General features: G+C 39.5%; 1 protein-coding gene across 1 annotated transcript in view; it reads left to right on the forward strand.

Annotated features, from left to right (window-relative positions):
* LOC138845290 (zinc finger protein 300-like) overlaps nucleotides 1–9,311 on the forward strand; it is a 95,453-nt gene extending 86,142 nt beyond the window's left edge. The window contains exon 7 of the mRNA XM_070057153.1: nucleotides 439–9,311. Within this exon, the coding sequence (XP_069913254.1) occupies nucleotides 439–1,991 (1,553 nt within the window). The 3' untranslated portion in view covers nucleotides 1,992–9,311. The remainder of the gene's footprint in view (nucleotides 1–438) is intronic.
* The last annotated feature ends 1,484 nt before the right edge of the window (nucleotides 9,312–10,795 follow it).

The raw sequence follows: 10,795 nt of genomic DNA on the forward strand, positions 1-10,795 counted from the left end.
AGCCTGGAATTCTATCTCAGACTCTCAAATATGTGACAGGGATCCAAGACATTTGAACCATTATCTGCTCCCTCACAGGATACACTAGAAGAAAGCTGTATTGGAAGCTGACTAACCAGGACTTAAACTGGTACTGTTGCGGGATGCAGGCATCCCAATCAGTGTTTTAATCCACCATACCATATAATTCATTCTGCCATATTTAAAAGAAAATAAGGTAGTACAAAATTATGATTGAATATTGGGAAATTTATTGGTGTCATTTATTAATGTGTTGAGGAGCAAAACATAATTCTCATAAATAAATATCTTTTACCAGTGTCTTAAAATCTTATGCCACTAGGATAGCAAGTATCTTCATTGTCTTTATATGAGCATTCAAGAAAAACTTTTAGATGTGATTCAAAGTTGTGACTTTTATTATTTTTTTCATTTCAGTTGCCCAGAGAAGAGATGATGTGATTAGAACCAAACAGGAAAGTGAAGACACAAATTTGAGGCAAGAATTAATTACAAACAGCACATCAACTCACAAGAAAGTTGATTCAAGAAAAGCCCTTATTTTAATCTCAAAACGTATTCCAAAACTGATTATCAAAAGGATAAATTTTTCAGTAATGAAATCTGAGTCATGCAATGTATTTCACAATGTGCATCTGCCTAGTGGGCCTGATGGAATAGAAGCTGGAGAGAAATCTGATACCCCTAATGTACCTGAGGACTCTGTTCAGTGTTGTGAGTCTCTTAGCCAGCATCACAAGACTCGGATTGTTCAGAAGGCTTCTGAACACAGTGTACAAGGGAAAGCCTTCAAAAGAAAGAAGAAATGCTTTGAATTTGAGAGGGTTCATACAGGAGAGACTTGTAAAAATAAATCAACTGCCATTGTCAGAATGACAACTAGGATAGGAAGGAAACATTTCCATGAAAATAATAATCTCAGCAAGAATCAACAAACACGCACAAGAAAGAAACTTTCTAAATCTACTGAGTGTGAAGAAACTTTCATCTACAAATCAAATCTTAGAATAAATCAGAGACCACATACAAGGAAAAAACCCTATGTGTGTAAACCCTGTGGGAAATCATTCAGCTGTAAATCCTGCCATAGTATCTATCATAGAACTCACAAAGGAGAAAAGCCCTACAAGTGCAATGAATGTGGAAAAACTACTTACCAGAAGTCAAAGTTCACTGGAAATCAGAGAATTCGCAAAGCTGAGAAGACTTATGAATGTAATGAGTGTGGAAAAGCCTTTTGCCGGAAATCAGTCCTCAAAACACATCAGAGAATTCACACAGGGGAGAAACCTTACAAATGTAAACAGTGTGGAAAAGCCTTTTTCCAGAAATCACTCCTCATAACACACAAGAGAATTCACACAGGGAAGAAAAATTATGAATGTAATCAGTGTAGAAAAGCCTTTTGGTTAAAGTCAGACCTCATCAAACACCAGAGAGTTCACACAGGTGAGAAACCTTATGAATGTAATGAGTGTGGAAAAGTCTTTTGCAGAAAGTCATACCTTACTACACATCAGAGAATTCATACAGGGGAGAAACCTTATGAATGTAAGGAGTGTGGAAAAGCTTTTTGCTGGAAGTCACACCTCACAACACATGAGAGAATTCACACAGGGGAGAAACCTTATGAATGTAACGAGTGTGGAAAAGCCTTTTACTGGAAGTCAGACCTCGTTAGACATCAGAGAATTCACACAGGAGAGAAGCCTTATGAATGTAATGAGTGTGGAAAAGCCTTTTGCCAGAAATCAATCCTCATTACACATCAGAGAATTCACACAGGGGAGAAACATTATGAATGTAGTGAATGTGGAAAAGCCTTTTGCCAGAAGTCACACCTCCTAAGGCATCAGGGAATTCACACAGGAGAAAAACCTTATGAATGTAATGAGTGTGGGAAAACGTTTTGGCAGAAGTCATCCCTCATTAAACATCACAGAATTCACACAGTCGAGGAAGTCTTGTGAAGATAATAAAATGTGAATGATCCTTTGCTAGAAGTAATAACTCAATGAGTGTGGAAAAGCCTTTTGTTGGAAGTCATATATCAATGTGCACCAGACAATTCTTTTATAGAGAAAATTTATGAATATAATGAGTGCTGAAAAGCTTTTTTTTTTTTTTTTTTGCCAGAAATCAGTCTTCGTAGTGTTGTGGAATGATGGTGATCTTGGTTCTTATCTCATATTGAAGAATTTGCGTATGGACAGGAACTAAGAACAAAGTGCAATTTATTGAAATCAGGAAACTTCCTGCCACAGCAGTCAGGAGTAGAGCTCCAAGGGAGGAGTTGCCAAAGAAACTTGCCATTGCTGGCTCTTTTATATAACATGTGACCCTCTGTTTGGTCCCTTTTTGAAAATGAGACCTACATTTAACGAATCAGGAGGAGCAAAGTAACAGCCAACCAGAAAGCAGACATTTCAATCCTGTCTAGCCTTGATAACATTAGGTGCAGTTAATTGACCTGTCTTTCAACTTATCTAACTGCCTATTAGCCCATCTAACTTCTCACATGCACCTTCTCAGAAGAATAGGCCCTCACAACTGTTAGGGATTAGTGTGATGATGGCTTTTGTTGCTTCATGCTGAGAGGGGGCATCATTAACAACAGTAGAGCATTCTTCTGAGGGTCAATCTAAATGTCCCTAGCAGAATACAGATTTCCTTGAGATCTTTATCTGGAATACTGCCTGGTGTTCAAAGGCTTCTAGTTTAATCTACTGGAAGCTACAAAGAGTATAGCAGTTTATTTTGTATGATCCTCACAAGATGATAAAAAGGATGGCAGATTTGGTAATAGAAAAAGCAATAGCTAAGATAGCCACTTCCAATTTTCAAAGAAATTTCCTGGTGACATATACAGTTTGTCCTCTTTTTCATGTAGTTTATTAATTTCTCTTTTGTTTAGGTTTTAGTTAACTAAAGCCACATTCCTGACAACTTCCAATATCCTATTTGACCTTTCAGACTAAATGATCAGCAGTCACATGGTTTTCCAAGACCCCCTTTTGAATTTGACTCAGCTCATTTTTAATATGTTAAAGTGGTTGCAGTGTTAGCCATCTTTTCAAAATATACAAGCTGATTAATTTTCTTATGTGCATGTATACCTAGTCCAGATGTCACTAAAATGAAATGCCACAACCACTGCTTCAATTAAAGTAAACAGTGACAATCATTACAGGCCAGTGCCATGGCTCAATAGGCTAATCCTCCGCCTTGCGGCGCCGGCACACCGGGTTCTAGTCCCGGTCAGGGCGCCGGATTCTGTCCCGGTTGCCCTCTTCCAGGCCAGCTCTCTGCTTTGGCCCGGGAGTATAGTGGAGGATGGCCCAAGTTCTTGGGCACTGCACCCCATGGGAGACCAGGATAAGTACCTGGCTCCTGCCATCGGAATCAGCGCGATGCGCTGGCCGCAGCGCGCCAGCCTTGGCGGCCATTGGAGGGTGAACCAAGGGCAAAAAAGGAAGACCTTTCTCTCTGTCTCTCTCTCCCTGTCCACTCTGCCTGTCAAAAATAAAAATATAAAAAAGTAAAAATAAAAAGAATCATTACAGTCATGAGATTAATAATCATTTGGCACATAGAGAATGTGTTAATGCTGTCACTGGAGAGATGAGGGAGTGCCACCTGACCCAAGAAGCAAAGATCATGCTATGATTTAGGAATTGTGAAAAGAGAAATATTACCAAAAACCCAAACCCGTTGGAATTGTTATAATATCTGGGTAATTGATATGGATTAAGGAAGGGTGGTTATGTTTTGAAATTAAATCACAGAAAATATAGACACAGTTATCGTATATAGTAAATGATAATGGCATGCATTTCAGTAATAGTCTGAACTATAGGCAACTATATAGCCTAACTATAGGCAAAAAGGATATAGTTTGGTTTGTTATCTTCATAAAATGCCTAAGTGATTTTTACAGAGCTAACCAACTTTGTTTCAATATGGGACGTGATTGTAGTTAGGCCCATCTCCACATCTTGATAGTATGCCACTCGAGCTAAATTTGCCTGCAAGCATGTAGCACCTGCAGTGGCCCCTTATTTTATTCACTCATTGTGAAACTCAGTACCCTATGCATGCCTTCCCCATTGATATTAACACTTACTGAAGTTGTACAGGGAGACCTCACCCTGACATGCTCAAACACCATATTGGAGCCAATTAGTGGAATGGATGTTAAAGGAGAAAGAACTGTAGGAGGATTTTTAGAAGTAACATAGTAGAGTTAGTTTATGGGAAGGGAGTCGTAAATAAGGATGATAAGAGAACTGAGGACAGAAAGAGAAACTAGAATTTTAGCTGCATGCCACTGAGTTGTATTGATTTTATGGAGATGGCATCTTAAACAATAGCTTGAGTCCCTAGTGACTTCACTTGGGTAGTCCATGCTCATGTGAGACCTGAGGTTGTCTTCCAGTCTTGTCTACAAGCTTCAGAGGCCCAGAATTTTACTCTGGTATGAGTGAACCAGGTATATTGGCCTGGGATCTTTGCTGCAGAGAGGGAATGGGCGGGATGACAGTGAAAGGGCCTTCCCAAAATTCAGAAAGAGTGGCTGGGAAGAGCTTTCACTATTGGTAAGTCTCCAGGGTTGAATTTAGGAATTGTAAAGCCCTAGTAATTTTTTAGATAATTTTTCAAGAGTTTGTTGGAATTTAGCTAGTTCAGTTACAGATTTAGTGAGGTTCATGCTCCATCTGGGCCAGGAGGTCTCTACTTAGTGGAGATGCTGGACTTTCTCATATTATCAAGAAGGAATGAGTGAACATTAGATCATCTCAGATGCAGCTCAAAGACTGAATGAAATATCAACCCTGGAGAATTCCTATTTGTTTTATAGCCGTGATTGGAGAGGGGGCCCAAGCTGTAATGAAAGGCAGAAAAACTTGCTCTGGTGTCCAGAAAGAAGCTTATAACTTTTTCTTCCACTATTAGATGCACCCATAATCTCATGTATCTCCAGAGCCTGTAAAGGTGACCCCAGGCCCCTCAGTCCCATGCAGGAGGTCTATTGGAAATACCTGACCACATAGTTCTCAGCCTTTGGGGGCAGTCAAACCTCCAGTGATCTCTACAAATGTGACATGGTCCTGGGCATCTATTATGACAATCTTTGATGAAATGTCTACTATCTGCACTGGTAATGTGACTGTGCAGCTGCTTACTTCTGCCATTCTTTTGCTCATGTTTTTAATCCACTTATCCATGTTATATAATAATGTGGTAGCCACCATCAAGAGATTATCTTGGGTGCTTTCAGGTCACACCCTAAATTTTTAGAGTTTTCTTATGATGTCGAGTACATAGTTGACCAATCTCTCCTTTAAACTTCCTTGTTCATCCATAGAATCAGGGTTTAATGGAGTATATTTTTTTGAAGTCTCCCTTGGGTGTTCCACAGATGTGGAGAGAATTTCCTGTGGCCCTTAATGAATCTAGAATAATTTAGAGTAATTAAGCAGCTTGGTTCTAATTTCCTTTATTGCCTCTACAACATTTGCAAGATTCCTTCTTCAATTGTCTACAGGATTGTTAAGGTGCCAGTTAGAGTCATTTTGTAGAATTGCCTGCTTACCAGTGGGAATGGCACCTCTTGTTTATAGGTGCAATTACATGGTCATTTCCATGGGATATATAGAATGCATCCACATGTTCTTCTACCACTTACACAGCTGCAGGATTTTGTGATCTTGTTTGAGTTTGGCCAAGGAGAAGAATTACATCCCTCCAGATTAGCTCATACACCTCTGTTAAATTCTGAACAGCTCTGTGTAATGTTCTGGATCATCTGTGAAGCTACCTAGACCCCACTTAATCTTCCTAAGGTCTTGCAGAGAAAAAGGAACTTGGATCCAAGTGCGTCTCTGCCCTCCCAGTATTTGTTCAATAGGTAGTAAATTGGCATGAGACTAGGAGAGCCAAAGATTTGGAGAATGGGATTGGGTGGATTTCAGGGAGTTCATTGTATTCCTGGAGGCGAAAGGGCCACTACAATAGTTCAGTCAATCCAACAAGATTTATAGAGCTCTGGATTGCCTCATAATGTAAAGCCTGAAATAAGGGAGCTCAATGTACTTCCTTGCTTTATGACAGAAGAGATTTAATTGAAGAGCCATATTACAGTTAATACTCCCCCTGTAGGCTAACTTTCTTTATCCTGTAGTTTATAACCAGGCCAGACAATTGTACATTAAAAGATGAGGTGTTTTTCTTTAAGCTCTGGTGATCAAAGGGAGCCTGATGTCTGAGGATGCTCCTCTGGGGTGTAGGTGTCCCTGCTGTAGATGGTTTGCTTCCCATCTGAAATGAGAGGATAAAAACAGAAACATCTCAGCTTTCATCTCTCGAATTTGAGACAGCCCTCAAACTCTCTTGTTAGCATCTGGATATACACTGAAGCCGACAAGGCAGGGAGCAAGGAGCAGGTGGAATTAGGACATACCATCTTTATTCACTCAGGCTTACCTGACTGTAACCTGGGCTATGTATTTGTCAGAACAGCACATGCAAAAAGAAGTTCCCTTTACTGGAAGTGTAGTAGAATTGGCCTCTGTATAATCAAATATATACCATCATTTTGCCCCCTTACATGAAGAGAAACACTTGTTCTTCATCTCTTAACATTGAGTCATATCTTATGTGTCTGAATTTGAAAGTGAGACTTCCATGACAGAGCCTTAACAAAAGGGTTTGGGGCTAAAGTTTGAAGTGAGGGCACCAGTCCTGGCCACCACTCAAGTTGATGATTGAGCAGTTTAAAGGATTAAGAAGCATGTTGGGCCAGCGCCGTGGCTCACTAGGCTAATCCTCCGCCTTGTGGCACCAGCACACCGAGTTCTAGTCCCGGTTGGGGTGCCGCATTCTGTCCCGGTTGCCCCTCTTCCAGGCCAGCTCTCTGCTGTGGCCAGGGAGTGCAGTGGAGGATGGCCGAAGTCCTTGGGCCCTGCACGCCATGGGAGACCAGGATGAGTACCTGGCTCCTGCCATTGGATCAGTGCGCCAGCCGTGGCGGCCATTGGAGGGTGAACCAACGGCAAAGGAAGACCTTTCTGTCTCTCTGTCCATTCTGCCTGTCAAAAAAAAAAAAACAAAAAAAAAAAAAACATGTTGGGAGGAATAAAATTCTCCCCAGAGAGCTACTTCTGAGCTATGGGCTGTATACAAAGCACTTGATTGAGGTGGACCCAAAGAAGAGAACTGAAAAAGAAGGAAGAGGTGGGCCCAAAAGACTACTTGGAAGGAAGGAAGGAGGAAGAGACCAAAGGGCCTCTCTCTTAAGTCCAGGCCACCAGAGGATGTATGCTTAAAGAAGTGACTAGATGGAAAAAGCTGCCTGTGTTTTCATAAGGAATACCTAAATTCTGACTTAAAACCTGCCGAATGTCTAGGGAGACACTGATCACTGGACCAAGAATTTGAGTTCATTAGAAAGAGGAGAGCTGGTGGGACAAGGAAGACAGCTGGAGGCTGCAGGGTGGTAAAGCAGAGAGAGATCTTGTCATTCTAAGGTACAGAAAGAGGCATTAGGGCATGAGCCCACAGCCTGATTTCAAACCATACCCAGTCTCACAAATCGATCTCTATGGGAAGAGCAGAGTGAAGTCTCAGACTGACACCCTAATGGGTTTTGGAGTCTGATGTCAAGGCGCCTTTGAGAAACACAAAAGCATTGCTGTGGCATGAATTTTGCAAATACTGAAAGACCCTTTTCTCGCATCATGGGCCAATCCTCATGAAAGGAAACTTAGACACAACCAGAGGCAAGACAAGAAGTAAAGAAAGTAGACTCTTTAGTGTTACATCTTGTGAGAACTCCAAAAAAGCACTTGAGTCTGATGTAAAGAGGCATTGGCGCATGGAGGCCATGACCCTGTTCCAGACTTCCCAGTCTCAGTAGTGTCACTCCCTGCATGAAATGCACTTTCCAGCCCAACACCCATATGGACTATCAAGGTTTGGGGTTCAGCCAAGAGAATTTCAGAGAGCACCCTAATATAGCTCTGTCCAGGACCTGTAAGAGGGAATGGGATGCTTCTAGGGCCAATATCCTCATGGCTGTTGGGGCCTAGGATGCAGCCAAGATACTTGGGAAGCACCATGTTGTAGCTCCAGCCAGGAACCATCAATCATCTCAAGGCATTCTGAGCCAATCCATGCAAGAATTGGATTGGGACAATGTCTCAGCTCCAGGGCATCGATCCAACCCCTAGTCCACAAGTCTGATCCATGAGACTTCAGACCAGCAGACACAATAACCACTTTATTAAAAAAAAAAAAAAAGATTCACTTGTTTAAGAGACAGTTACAGACAGGGAGAGAGAGAAAGGTCTTCCATAAAAACTAAAGGCAGAAGCATTCTCCTTGCTCACTCATTGGGCAGTTGAATCTAGTGTTAGATTTAAGCAGTCAGGAAAGGAGCATGTTCACAGCATCCCAACTGATCTAACTGCCTATTAGCACATCTTACTTCACAATGACATGTCAGAGAATTCATGCAGGAGGGAAATTTTATGACTGTAAGGAATGTGGAAAAGTTTTCCCAGAAGCCATACCTCATTATGTATCAGAGAATTCACAAGAGGAAACCTTAAGAATGTAATGAATGTGGAAAAGTCTTTTGCCAAAAATCCTCATTACACATCAGAATTCACACTGTAGAGAAATCTTAAAAATGTAATGAATGTGGAAAAAAAAAACTATTTCCTGGCATTCAAGCCTCAGTATGTAAAGGATTCACAAAATTGAGGAGACTTTTGAATGTAACAAATGTGAATAAAACAACTTGAGCCAGAAGTTAGACCTGAACAGATATTAGGGAGCTCACAAAAAAAGCCATATAAATATAATGAATGTAAAAAATATTTTGCCATAAATCTTCAGCACATATCATTGACTTCGGGAAATGATCTGTGTGTAGGAACTTTCTACAAGGCACTCTTATCAGAAAATTTATACAGAAAAAAACTGTATGAATGTAATGGCAGTGGAAAAAAACATTACTTAAAAGGTAAACTTTAACAAATGTTACCAAATTTACAGACCAAAAACACTGTGAAAGTATTATGTGTGTGGAGAGGCCCTTTGTTGAAATCACAACTCAGCATGTTTTAGAGAATTCACCCAACAGGGTATTCATGTATGACAGAGACTGATTTTTCTTCAAAATCTATGTTTATCTCTTTGACATTGTAAACTGCATTTTTGGTTTCTCCTTATTGTATGTGGGATTCTGTAAATGAGCTGTACTTTCACAAATAAATTTTAACAAATAATTAGTATATGACACTTATTTGAAATATGCATCAATTATAGTTATTTGGTGTAGCATTTCGTCTTGTGATTCAATCCCCACATTATTCTAATACAGAGCAGTGGTCTGATTATAGTCATGCTACCATATTCATGTGCCAGCCATCATACTTTATCCCCACCTGGATGAGTATATCATTCTGGGTAGATAATGAGTTTCTGGTGACCTGTGTATTTATGGGAATCATAAATTTAACTGTACTTGGGCCTACATTATCAGAGGTATGTTCATTGAGTCTAAAGGGGATGTGAGCATAATGTTCTAGTGGCCTAAAGTCCAGGTGTTCTTGAGATTGATTCTTGCAAATATTTTTGCTTTTTTGAATGGTTTTCTTTCCATTCTTTTATGGATTGCTCCTATTTGTAATTAAATCCTGACTTGATTGGATTTGCTGGCATAGCTCTGACACATTTTCAATTATATAATGATATTTTCTAATTTCACTTGTGATTTGTTCTTTGATCCACTTGTTATTTGGGAATATACTACTTGTTTTTCTCACTTTTTTTTTTTTTGCACTTGTCAATTACCCTCTAATTATCTTTATTTAGAAACCAAGGAGATTTTCATCTGGTGGTTTGCTCCTCAAATACCCATAACAGCAATGGCTGGGCAGGCAAAATCTGGTAGCCAGGAAGTCAATCCAGGACTGCAAATGGAAGGTGATCCATCACCTTCTTCCTCCCAAGATACACATTAACAAGAAGCAGGATTGGGAGCAGAACCAGAAATTTAGCTCAAGCACTCTAATATAGGATGTGGGCATACCAAGCAGCATCTTATTCATTGGTAAAACACTCATCTCTGATTTTCCATTGTGTTTAAAGAAAATATTTTATATGATTTCCATCTTTTTAAAGTTATTCGGACTTTTTTATAGCCTAGCAAATTGTCTTCTATGGAAAATGTATGTACACTTGAATGCATATTCTCCTGTTCAGTGGTGTGATATTATCTCAGTTAACTTCGTTATTTTATTATGTTCAAATAGGCTGCATTACTCTCAGTCTTTTTCATAGTTCTGTCCGTCTTTGAAAATGAGATATTGGCACCACTAAATACTGTTGTCGAGCAGTCTACTTGTCCCTTTATCTTTTTTTTTTCATATAATGTTTAGCATTTTTGTTATATTTAACATAAACATGTTACTTTATCCAGGCTTAGCACTTTTTTTTAACTATATTGATATCTATTATTTAAAATTCAGTTTCATCTATTGTTATTATGGCCATCCAGTATAGACATCTCTAATATTTCATTATTTTTTCAACCTGTTTCTATCTTTTAATTTATCTTCCCTCCTGTAAACAGTATATGGTTTGAAATTATTGGTTATTTTAAACTCATATGCAAACCTTTGACTTTTAAAAATATTTTCTCATTTGTTCTAGTACTAATGATTGAACTCTGTGGTTAACGCACAATTATTCTTAGGTGTTTAAATTT

The sequence above is a fragment of the Oryctolagus cuniculus genome, chromosome 15, assembly GCF_964237555.1.
Source record: "Oryctolagus cuniculus chromosome 15, mOryCun1.1, whole genome shotgun sequence".
NCBI classification, from domain to species: Eukaryota; Metazoa; Chordata; class Mammalia; order Lagomorpha; family Leporidae; genus Oryctolagus; species Oryctolagus cuniculus.